This window comes from Plutella xylostella, chromosome 22, assembly GCF_932276165.1.
Source record: "Plutella xylostella chromosome 22, ilPluXylo3.1, whole genome shotgun sequence".
NCBI classification, from domain to species: Eukaryota; Metazoa; Arthropoda; class Insecta; order Lepidoptera; family Plutellidae; genus Plutella; species Plutella xylostella.
This window is the reverse complement of record NC_064002.1, coordinates 8,741,978-8,755,068: the sequence shown is the minus strand read 5'-3', so window position 1 is coordinate 8,755,068 and position 13,091 is coordinate 8,741,978. Positions and strand designations below refer to the sequence as shown.

Below are 13,091 nucleotides of genomic sequence, written 5' to 3'. Positions count from 1 at the left end.
ATTTAGGTACTTCATTCGGCAATATGAATTTGATCGCTATAAAAAGCTATACAAAAATGTATAATTCTCTAGAAATTGTTTGCAGTTAAAAAGTAAAGTTATTGTAAGTAATAATAAAATAAATCGATGATATGAGTACGGTAATATATTTGCAATAATAATACTCATAATAGCACCTAAGCAGATGGGCGGCCATCTTGCATCATGAACGATTTGCCGAAGCTCTTTACAACGAATCAAGTATACTTAACTAAAATAACGCACTAGCTTGTAAATGGCAGAAAGTATAAAATGTACTCGCAGTAAGATCTCCCGTCCCCAACTAAATACATCAAGACATATAACTCTTTATTAGAATCGATAAAGTTATTTCTCAACAAAGATAGGGTATTTTAAAACACTCGACAAAAATGTCTTGTCAACATCACTATCACTGATATAGTCACTCCACTCACTCTGGCCCTCTTCAGGGTACAGTCACGACACAGACCCGGATGAGGCCTTGTGTTTTGTCTCTGTCTTTCTGTTGCACTGCACCTGTGTTAGAGTAGTGCTATCCGGCGGACGACAGATCGTCCTTGAGCCACTGCGGCGCGGGCCGGCCAAGGCGCACCAGTAGCTTGGACAAGGCTGTGTTGTGTGGCGTGTAGTACCGCTTCAGGAACTTGGCTGATCGCTCCTCCATGGGAGGGTAAACTCGTCCCTTAGACTTGCCCAAGCACTTCGTCTTCTCCTTGCTTACCGCTTGACAGAAGAAGCCCTTTTTCGCGTCGTACCTATAAACAAACACACAAATTACAAGCACTGCGCAAAACTTCGAAGCAGATAAATTTATTGGGGTTGAAGAATAATCTTTTTAGGCAGCCTCAGAGAGTTCGGCCTTTAATTAAATAAACAGCTAATCGAATTCCATTAGGACCCTTTTAGTGGCTTTTACGCCTTCAAGCAAATACCTGTCTATTAATAAAATCCCGTTCAGAAAACTATTCAGTGAGACTTTAAAAGTGTAATCACTCGATTTGGTAGTCAATTAGCTGCAGAATCGAAATGAATTTAAAATGCTTTTAATAGTCGAGCCATCGGAGCGACTGAGCATGTAATTTTAATTGAAAGTTTCATTGTTTTCAAATACTTTTCTTTAGTAATTACAGACAGCTGCTGCACGCGATCTGATCAGTCGCCTCTCGCTTTATTTGTATTTATTATTTAAAACTTATTGTAATTGTTTCTAGTTGCAAAGTTCACGGAATAGGAACACTTAACAAAGTTAGTTTTTTTCTCGGCGGGTACATAGAGTATCATGTTTATAGTAAAAAGCGGACGAGCACTTTAGCAAGTTTGTGAAATTAAATTTCCAACAATATTACTCGCGAGCCGGCGGGAGCGGTTGTTTTCAGATAACTCGGAGATACGCCAGGTGCGGCTAACAACAATACTAAAACCATTAGAGAAAAGCTAGGGTATCGCATTCTCTTGTGCGTTGTATCTCGTGCATTGTGAGTTTTATAGTCCGTGGCCCTTCACTAGTCTCGCAATCCTGGGAGTGCGGGCCAGCTGGGCATCGCCCGGATATCTAGGAAATGAAAACTACTTACCGGCTTTATGTTGAAAGGTTCTTCAGGAAAATTTACGATTATACGGAATGTTTGAAATGTACCTATATTATTTTACCTTACGAGTATCAGTGGGTATGCCTGTGGCCTTATTATAAAGTATACAATAGAATTATATGTAGGTACATACAATATCATAGCATAGTTTGTTTTTCCTTGTAACCAAAATGAATCCACAGCTGGGTCGGCCGACGACTGCTAATAATCAGTCACTTCTCAAAGTCCATATAAGCCCCGGAGAGGCTCACTAAAACATCAAGCAACAATTCTGGTGCGGCGTGATCTAGAGGAAGCCTGCTCATCCAACGAGCTGCAGTGAAACAGCCTGCAGGTAGTGGCTGCACTAGAGTAGCAGGTGACAGTCACTTGAGCAGCAGGTGACATTCACTAGAGCAGCAGGTGACACTAGAGCAGCAGGTGACACTAGAGCAGCAGGCGACACTCACTTGAGCAGCTGCCGGTAGTCGCGGTGCTCGAGCTTGAGGAACTTCTGCACGGCGTCCATGGCCAGCGCGGGGTCGGCGCGGAGCTGCGCCCCGTCCAGCGTCAGCAGCTGGTGCGGGCTGAACTCCAGCAGCCAGCGCTCGAGGTAGTGGGCGTACTTGCCCGGGTTCAGGCAGCGGTTCCTGCGTGATGATAATGATAATAATAATAATAATAATTTGTTTTGTACGGTCAGGTGCAGAGAAACCTGACCCCCTCTCATAGTAACAATGCTTCTGAGGGGGGTCAGGTTTATCTGCCCCTGTACAAAGAGACTCCGATCCCACAGGCAAACTGTTTTAAAAACAGTTTTGTGGGACACATTGTAAATCTACAATTAATATGTAAGCTTAATAAATAAATGTGAAAGTCAAAGTCAAATGTTTTTATTAATTGTAGGTATAAATATAAAATTTTCTAATGAACGTAATTTTTTACAAACTTCTTTCCGTACAGATAAGGGGCTATTTCTGTCGTTTCGAGAATATGCGGTATAGGTACAACTTCCCGCGAGCTTCGCTTCGCCTTAAAAAGTTTTCCCGTGGGAATGCCGCGAAAAGAAAAACCGGTATGTGCTAATCCAGTGTATCAGCTGACTCCATACAAAATTTTGTTAAAATCGTTTCAGCCGTTTTGACGTGAAGAATTAACAAACATACACACATACTCACAAACTTTCGCATTTATAATATTATTAGTAGGAGAGTAATCTGCAGCTGATGGCTATATGGTGCCATGGCATTTTAGCGGTCGGCCAACCACGATAATCGTAAGTAGCGATGCCCCCAGTCACCTATGTATAATTATCTCTGCAGGTTATATCTAAGCCCGGAAATGAAATCAAAATGTTAAAACATCACCATAGTAAAATATCACGTGACCAACAAAGTTTCTATGGGAAATATTTTGTTTATCGCGAATTAAAGAAAGTGTATATACCTTACATTAAGTTACCAGTACGAGACGAACCAGAACCTTATAATCAGCCTTGAATATTTACTCAATGAAATACTCGACATAATATATACAGTACAAGAAAATCTTTTACGCAAGTTACTTCCAATAGATAAGAAAAACATGAAAAGATTCAGTTCAATGGAAAATGTTTACACGTGTTTTAGATTTACGAAAAGATGAGATTACTCAATGGACGAATAAATAAAAAGCTAATCTCTGCCTAAAATAAAATCCGTATTCATTTTAATAACCTAACCTATTCACTAATGGACATAGTTAATAGTTAGAAGGGTGTGGGTTTAATATTTGACGAACTGTTCCACGTTTCGCTGTCAATAGCTTTTAGCCCTAACAAAGCGGTGTAAATATTCCGCCGGCTAGCTTATCATACAGTATGGCGCCGCTTGCACGCTCACCCATTAGGGTTGAAAATTAAACAATAAAAAATTCCCGGAATATGCTATTTGCACGGGTAATTTTCGAATGTTGACAATATCGCCGGCTGCTTTTATTGCATCGATGGATCACTTTGGATGATTGTAGAGGGAATTTGGTTACAACTTTTTAATGCTAAAAGGAAATACATGTTCGCTATCACATTTTTCAGGAAATCGTAAAAGACGAGTGTGATTGATTCGAATGTTTTTTTTTTCTGTATAAGTTATTTGCAATTCTGTGTAATTATACAAAACATTCAAAAATTGCATTGTCTTTTTGAAAATAAATACCGTCTTTACGCAACATGACTCCCAATTTGTATATCTAACAAGACATTAAACCTCAAAAATCTCCCTAAAAATCAAAACTCATTAATATAATTTTGTACAACCCTACGCCGCGATAGACGAGCGTTCCTTATCAAGCGTGCTAATGAAGCCGTCCGTATTCTATTAGACCGTAGAAGCACGGAGCTGGGGGTCACTCCACATGACGAAAAACGAAGTTTCCGAGCCGCGGCTCTGTCTCGTTGTATGAAATGTGCCCATTGCACGACAGCTCTTGTTCGTTCGTTTTTCGTCAGTATAGAGTAACTCTTCTGTTTCGGCGGCTATCTATCCGCATGATGACTCGGTGTAGCGGGAATATAGCTTGTATGAAACATGAGTGAAGCCAGAACAAAGAGACGGGATGGTGTAGGGAAAAAAGTGGATCTCAGCAACGCCTTGTTTTTTTCGTATATCTTTTATAAATGGTAAATTTCATAAATTAGATGTAGGTACCTGGCCACCTGGCACAGTACGCTTTTTATAATAAGTTTCAGGTATCTATTTCTTTACCTACCCAACAATAGATATTGGTCATAAATGGTCATAATTTATATGTTAAAATGGAATGCTAGTAAATCACAGGTATAATGTTACATTAGCGGCGTATTACATTAAATACGCTTGCGTTACTTGCACTAGAACGATCAGTCACTTTCCATTTTCACAGTCGTAATTTATGTTTTTTTCTCTGAACAATCACGCGATGTACACACAAATCAGGCGGCAATAAATTTTATAATTTAAAGACATTATTTTAACAGACCATACGTGCGTATAGTAAGTTGAGAAATTGAATGCCTTAGATTGAACAAGTTAGTAGTTTTAACAGCCGAGAAAGCCATAGTAGTAAATAGGCCGAGAATGTGAGAATACAACGATTTATATGTGTATCTAAGTTCTGAATGATAACGTAAATTTATAAGACTATTCCGGTGATTCAAAGGGTGTTAAAATGAATATGGTAAGCCCAAAGGGGGCAAGGAAAAAAAAATATTCACGAATTTTCAAAAGTTACATATTTAGAATAACCCCCGAATCACCCTTTCGGCTTTTTGCAACACCCTATACACATACACATTAGCACTCCTAGACTGCTAAATTCTGCTGCTGGTGATGAAGAAGATGCTGATGATGATGAACATACCTGAGGTCTCGCAGCTGTTTGGGCGCGGAGTCGTTCGCGGTGATGACCGTGTGGAACGAGTAGTTGTTCGCCGCCGGGTCACCGTGCGACCGGATGTGCTGGTACCATGAGTACGCTCTGAAACAAACACTACATTTAGCAACAAAAACATTCAAGGAAAAAAAGTGTATTGATGATATAATGTGACTGCTTATCAGTCCTCCCATAGAGCGCCACAATTGTCCGTTGTGGTGTAAGCCTTTGCCACCAATACCTGTTTTAGGGCTTCGCTTTAATTATTCGTGCACCTAGAGACGAGACTATTATCATATCATAAGTGTCATCGTAAAATTCCCTGAATTTATATGTTTTGAATATGAATATGTAAATTTAACCAATACAACGATTTTCGCTGATAAAGACAAACGGGCAGAATACGTTAACCAAATTTTCTTCTTAACTGACAATAACCAACTCCCTAACCCTGGTTGCCGTTATAGCCAAGTAGGCAGGCCACTATTCAAACGCCTAACCAAACAGACATTCATACCATTTTGCGACAGCTTTTATTAGTTTCACGAAATACGATACTGGGCCGCACTAAAAATTAATGGACAGTAAATACACTAACAGCCCGTAAATTTGTTTGCGCCGCAAATTTTAGTGTTGCCATAATTTTCAACAATTAGCGAAGGTGTGCAGCCTGAAATAATATGACGTTGACGATAAACTTGCCATTATAATTATAATAGCAGACTAAAGTAGCTCATTTAATCATGCATTAATTTAATTTATATCTCAGTTAGAAATAAAATATAAATTGATTGCTCTGACTACTAATTACTTACGATATGAATGCCGGGATAAAAAGTAGGCTGTCACAAACAATTTCTCTAAGTATATCTGTTCAAAAATAACCGAACATTTTGGCTATCACTTCTTAATATATCTTAATTTTACTTTGATCATAAAATACAAATTAATAATGTTGCTCAATGAAATTGTCTGCCTTGTGACCTTAACCAATTTTTCAAAGTAAATAATTCTGTAGAAATAATTACATCTGCCATCGTAAGACTTCTGCTTGAATTACTTGGCAGATTTACCTTCAAAGGTTGAATAAAAAGTGTCCTAAGGAAGACCCAAGAATCCAATTTACAATCAAGATGAACCTGAAGTATTTATTAGAGTTCTCTTCGTACTGTGGGTGAATTTTTATTCCCCATTATTACGCAGTGAGGCAATCCCGCCACTTAAATAACTTAGACGCAGCTACGGCGTTGCCGCAAAAAAGAGAACCTCCCTGCTAATTTAGCTTCTTACCGCCTTTTGTTTGTTACTTTCTTACTTTAAAATTCAAGATGAATTTCCGCCTCACATTAAATTAAATAAACAAGCGGCGCGCCTTCTCCATTCAAAGCGGAGCGCTACCTTTCATCCAATCAAAACACGCCATTTAGAAACAAATAGCTTTGTGTAGCTTTGCATTGCCACCTCAGCAGTCGCCTGTTTGCTTATCATGGCCGGACATTCAGGGAACGTTACGTTTAACGTTTGCTGAATGACTATAGAGGAATTAACAGTCTCGTTCATTGCAATGCCAGTCAAACAAATCTTCGGCGTGCGTATCAAAGTGTTCACTGGAATACCGACCTTAGCCGGTCGAGTACTGGGAATCAATTTGGGGGGTACAAAGGCGCTTTCGGAGTGGTCTTACAAAACATGCGGTATGTTGTCTTGTGTTGCGTGTGTGGCGTGCATGTGATACGGGCTCGGCTAAGCTTGTTGCGGCTTTGAGGCGGCCGCTTTTAGCTGGGAACAGTGTGGCGAGCTCCATTGATAAGGGATTTAGGAACGCTAGATCACGACTCGTCTTGGAATTGGGAATTTTAATTAGAATACCTAATGCATGATTCGTCAATCAATATGTGTAGGTACTGGTAGTCGCTGTCAAAAGATGCACCATTACATTCCCTGGCTTAATTCCCTGAATTGATGTGTGCTGCCATCTTCACGTTGAGGTCGGAAACTTTTCAGAACACCTACGTATTAATATCATTGCAATATTAGATGAATTGTTTAAGTTTTGTTTTATGTCCAATTTTAAGCTGATGATTTATAATCTACCTGTGTACCTGTATTGAAAGTTTGTCAAAAACTGTAAACACGTATTCGCTAGACTGCCGACTGGCATGAAAGGTGTTATTAGAGATATTTTACGCTTTATTTTTTGGGACATTGAGGTTAAGTCTGCTTTTAGCCTTAGTCTGCGTTTCTCATGAAAAGTTTTTCAGGACCCTTAATGAAGCCGAGAGCTTTCAAAGGCATAGCTTTTTCTATGCTTGAATTCATTTCATATTTTAGGATACCACTAAAATTTTATAAAAGTCGGGTCCGTATGCTTATATTATATGTAAAAAAAATATAGTAAGATGAGAGGTGACTTTTTTCTACAAATCTTGAAAATTTGGGTAAAAGAATTTCATATCCGTAGAAACTTTCTTGATTTTTACTATGGGGAAATTCCAAAAGTCGCAATATAAAATTTGATCAGAATGATGAGCTGAGCCACCGCCTTTCGGCTTCCTATACCACAGTAACAACACCTGTATCTATATCCTTTGCTTACATTTGAGTTAGAGCCCTTAGAGGGCAATGATCTTGGCATTCGACAGCCGCGACTTGTTGCTTACTACATTGCTATACCTACCTCGTTTGCAACGTATCACTATGTTGGCATTTCACATACTTACATAAGTACCTGTTAGGGTGCATTATTTAATAAACTCACCTCTTGGAGGGTGATATCAAGATGGCTATGATCTTCGCATTCGGCAGCAGCGCATGCGCGCGGCGCGGAACCAGCTCGCCGTCGAAGTACGTCGCCGACTTCTCGAACGTCAGCCGCGACGAGTTGCCCGGCCCCGGCGGGAAGTACTCCAGGTACCTGACGGGGGAAAGATTCTGTTATTACCAGATACCGGATGTATCCGCAAGCCACGCTTCGTGGTAAAAAAAAACAACAGTCGGAATTACACATAACTAAAAGCTCTTCTCACGAGCTTCGATTGGCGAGCTACGTATCTAGATTTATCTGCAAACATCGCTTCACCTAAAAATATGCAGTTGGATTTCCGGGATAAAAAATAGTCTTTGGGATAATACAGGGTATCAGCTTCCTGCATACCAAATTACATGAAAATCCGTTTAGAGGTTTTTAAGGGAAGGACAAATAAACATCCATCCATACTTACAAATTTTCACGTTTAATATTAGGTAGGTTTTTTTCTATTCATATATGCGTGCAATTAAGCGTGAAAGTGCCGTATATTATATACCTAAACAAGACTATCATGAATGCCAGATCAATGAATTGTGGGATAGACTCAGCAAAGTTCAGTAGATATTCTTGCATTAAATCCCAAGTCAGCGTTGTTCTATGTACGAAACCTACAATAATATTAATGTGAAATACTTAATGCCTTAAATCCTGAAAAGATAAATTCATAAAAGTATAGACGTTTTTTAAACGAATTAGGCTGACTCGCCTAAGTATCTTGCTGGTAAGCCAAATCCAAATACTGTAAACGAAACTTTTAAGCTCATTTTTAGCTGCCAAAAGTATTTGGCTTGTTCTACGAACAAGGTGAAAGGTCGCCGCGTTAGGTAAGCTAACGAAAACCTGAAAACAAAGAGTACATTTTAATGAACCACTCCGTTACGGCTTCACGCAGGTAATCCAGGATTACAGCCCTTAAAACTTTCTCACTCCCGCACCGTTCATCCTAATCACACGGGTACGTAAAGCTCCCGTCACACACGCGAGTCTAATAAAAAAAACGTCTAGGCAAAGGGTTTATCGATACAGCCAGACCTCTTAAAAGTAATAATGACATAATAACGACGTACAATGTGGTTCCGTGGATAAATACGTAATAAAGCGTATCGAAGTTTTTGACGTAAGGAAAAACCGTCTGCGAAATTTGTCTCTTGTGTAAAAAGGAAAGTCCTACGTCTACGCGACAACGTCGGCGTGTGAGGGAGACCGCATCAGTACATTTCTATAGTGAGCATCGTGACGCGGCCTACGGCGTGACGCTGGACGCGATCTGCGGCGTAAATAGGAGACCCAGGCCTTACATAGTAAGACGTCGTTCCTCATAACGATTAAAAAAAAAGTCACGTTGAACCCTAATTATTACTGCTTGACGAACATTTTCTTTGAAGTAAAACAAGCAATTTGTGGTCAAGCCTTTACTAGTTAGTAGTTGCCTCTATTAGTTATATTACAATGTTACGGTAAATGTAATGAACTATAAAAACTTTTACGATTAGGCCGCGGGGGCCAATTGCCGAAACCGCAAGGGATTGCTTCCGAAAGCATTATTAATTGCCTTGCTAATTGTTACTTTAATAAAACGAAACTACTTTACTCTCACCCTCCACTTCGTACTAAGTAATTAAACTAGTTAATTAAGTTTACATGTTCAATTTTGAAGTGTCAATACCAAAATATTCATGATGTTAAATTTTAATAAGCTTTTTAGTGCTGAAGGTACGTGCTAATAACAGGGTGTTTTGACAATTTAATAACAAACTATTACTACTATTTTTCGGTATAATTATATTTGTTCGTCGAACATTGCGTGTCAGTTATGTTATGCCTGACAAAAGATTGAACCTTTTAAAAACTTTTTTGAATCAAATAAAAAAAACGCCCTTTTGAATAAAATTAACAAAAAAACGCATTATGCATAAGAAGGTTTTACATATTCGGAGATATTGGTTGTAGACTTGTGGACACACACACTAGTCAAACTTATAACTACCATTTTTTTGCGGCTTACTCGAATGCACTCCTGGCCTATTTCAGTCACCATTACCAATCAAAACCTACTCACCAATCCAAACCCTTCAAATAGTTATTGTTATTGAAGAACTGCAGCTCCTCATAGGTTGTGGAAACATATAACTACAAATTTTTGTAACGAACTCGAAATTTATAGTCATAATAAACAAGAAAAGCCAACTCACCAATCCAACCCCTTCAAATAGTTGTTGTTATTGAAGAACTGCAGCTCCTCATACGTGGTGGGGCTGGGCAGGTTGGGCGCCAGCGCGGGGTGCATGGCTAGGAAGGTATACAGCGCCGTGCTGCCCGTCTTCTGTGGCCCGATGACGAGGACTTTAGGGAGGGTGCCGCACCACTTGCTCTTGGACCAGATGCGGCGGTGGCGGACGTCGTCGCATGGGTTCTGTGGGAGATGGGGTGGTTTTAGGACGGTGAGGTGGGTGTTTTTGTGGTGGGAAATAGAGCAATTTCTATTGAGTTATTTTTATTTTGGTATACTTATGCTCACTGCCAGCTTTGATATGTCAGTCTCAGGAGTCCTTATAAATAACCAATAAGTGTCAAATTGGCGTAGCAATCCAGCAGTGATAGCCAAAGCCTTCTACGTCTACGAGTACGTACACGTACAGATTAGGTAAGTCTAGGTAAAAAAATCAAAGAAATAATTTTATCTGGCTTGATAACATTTATTTTGGAAGTTGCGTAACTATTAGGTATATTTATGAATAATTTCAGTTCCACGTGTAGGGCAGACCCTGAAGTAGACAGAAAGCACTCGGGAATAAGAATAATGTAAATAAAATGAATACGCTAGGAGCTGTTTGTCGTGTCTGAAATTTCAGCAAACATCCGAGCGCAACCGGCGCACAGAGCTGAATGTTATTATTAATTAATTAAATGTCAATTTATGTATGAATATTTGAGGTGCGCGGTAGTTTTACTGAACGAATGATAGTAATAGTGTTTATTTGTATCGAAAAGGGATGTTTAGTTGAATAATGAAAATGAAAGACTTTTGAATAGCCTGTGCTATAAAAAAGATGCTCGTATTCATAACAACTTTAAATAACAGAATACGAAAGACAAAAAGTAAGCGCAATCAAAAAAACAAACTTCACACATCAGTTGTGTTACTTAAATTATTAAAATAAAAACACACAAAAACAATTAAACGCATAACGGCGCACGTATCAATTTTGCAATGCAGGCACATTGTAATTGATTGAATATTCAGTTTTCATCAGTGTTGAATGTTAATTTGTTTTTCGTGTAAAAAAGGAGCGTGTTTATTATTTGCGACGACAATATGGCGGAAAACGAGACAATATTTGCACGCGCGGGCCGCGCACTGGACGCAGATTGTGCGCCGGCAGAGTACACAGGGAGCAACTTTATCAGTGATCGAGAACAAATGTGCAGTGTGATAAAATGATCTCTCCCTCATTTTTGATTCAAACGTTAGTATCCCGAAATCTATATAGGGACGCTCCATGACTATAGATAGTCAAGGATTTAGACGTGACGTGACGTTTTAGAATAGTAAATAATTACAATTAAATTAAAATTGCAGTTTTATAATTACACCTAGAGCATGAATTGCTCTCATACACTTATTATATTGCACCCTTAACACAATAACGACGCATTTGATACTACTGCCGTTCTTCATAATTGTTGCAAAAGTGGTATTGGTACAGTAAACCGAAAAAGAGTGACGCAGCTAGTCATTCTGAACAAGTTTTGTTTAAAAATGCACAAAAATAAGTTACTTCCTATAAAATTCACGATACCAAGATTCGCGAATTTGGTTTCCGACTTTATAATCCTACGCCTACGCAGTATTGCTGACGGCACGGCTTCATGTATACTGTTAGGGATTGTACAGAGTGTAGCTATAAGGCGGTCTTCAAGTTATAGAACAAGAGATTTAAAGAAAAAACTTTGTAATAAAACCGACAGAAGAGGCGCGCAAAAAATATTGAATGAATATTAATGAAACTTTCAAAAGCTTTCGTTAAACACTTCAACAGCTTTGAGCTTGAGCTTAAAAATAAAGTCTTGCAGTTTCCATTTGCAGTTGATAGTTTTTTAAACATAAATGGAAAGACTAAGCAATTTAAATATCTCTTATCGAATTAAATTCTTTCAACACTGAACCGTGATCAAACGTGCATTTTCTTTGATCCTTGATTCTGATTTGTGTAAAAGCTTTCGAAGACCACTTTATTTTAATTCTGCACAAACAAAGGTCGAAAACTCCAAATATACTTGACGCCAAAACTTTCCCGCGATATATGAACGCCAAACAACTTAGACATACACATTAGATAGATAGAATGATAAGATACTGCCGGTAATCTCTTACGCACTTACAAAAGTATTATGAACAAAGTTTTTATTAAGTACGTAAGTAAGTATTCGGCAAGGATGAAAAGTAATTTATTCCGTAAGAGTTAGATAGCACTTCAAGTTATAGCAGAGTCATAATCATAAGTATAGATTTGGTAAATTTATAATGAGAAATACATTTTAAATAATATACAAGTAACAAGCATGGAAGTAGTAAAAATGAAGCACAGCAATGGCGGCGACATGACAGTTGTGGGTGCGTAGATGCGACATGATTGGCGCGCGGCGGCGGACTGACTTACTTTGAGTGTGAATGTGTGTGTGGCGCGCTCTTCGTAACAATGAAACTGACTTACTTTACGTGCCTCACTTTTTAGTTAGCGAGATTCTTTTCGTCTTTTGTTCTACTTCTATGGTAACAAGTTCGCCACTCACCCCCCACAGCGGGCTCAGTTCGTCGGGTCTCAGTTGGAAGTACTTGTGCGCGAGCTGCAGCGGCGGCGCCGAGCCGAGCCGCACGTTGGTCCAGCAGCGCAGGAACTTCACCACCGACTCGAACGTGTAGAGCGCGAGCCGGTCGTTGCCGTAGTTCGACATGTGCGTCATGAATATGTTTATCTGCGGGGTGACGGGTGGTTTAGGGAACAGGTAAATAGGTTTAATGTTCAGTCATATAATTCAATATATCATTTATCAGGTACTTGTAAATGGTAACGCAGATACAGCAAAATTCTAGAGCGCCAAATTATCACAAATTTTCGTCAAAAATAGCGCTTTATACACTATACTGCCTTTTAAACTACGTAAGTATGGTAATGGTTCGAGTAGAGACCACTAAGACAAGCATAATATATACAGGGTGTTGCAAAAAGGGTATACTAAGCCGAAACCTACATGTGCAGCATGGTATATCTAAGCCTGAAACTGAAAACAGAATTTGAAAATTC

The 13,091-nt window shown here is 39.1% G+C and overlaps 1 protein-coding gene across 1 annotated transcript in view; it reads right to left on the bottom strand.

Annotated features, from left to right (window-relative positions):
- Positions 1-271: 271 nt before the first annotated feature.
- The window catches only part of LOC105391393 (bifunctional heparan sulfate N-deacetylase/N-sulfotransferase), a 95,477-nt gene continuing 82,657 nt past the window's right edge, over positions 272-13,091 (bottom strand). Inside the window, exons 10-15 of the mRNA XM_048629326.1 lie at positions 12,580-12,762; positions 9,978-10,198; positions 7,735-7,890; positions 4,965-5,081; positions 2,060-2,239; positions 272-776 (exon numbers count right to left, since the gene is read on the bottom strand). Of these exons, the coding sequence (XP_048485283.1) occupies positions 554-776; positions 2,060-2,239; positions 4,965-5,081; positions 7,735-7,890; positions 9,978-10,198; positions 12,580-12,762 (1,080 nt within the window). The 3' untranslated portion in view covers positions 272-553. The remainder of the gene's footprint in view (positions 777-2,059; positions 2,240-4,964; positions 5,082-7,734; positions 7,891-9,977; positions 10,199-12,579; positions 12,763-13,091) is intronic.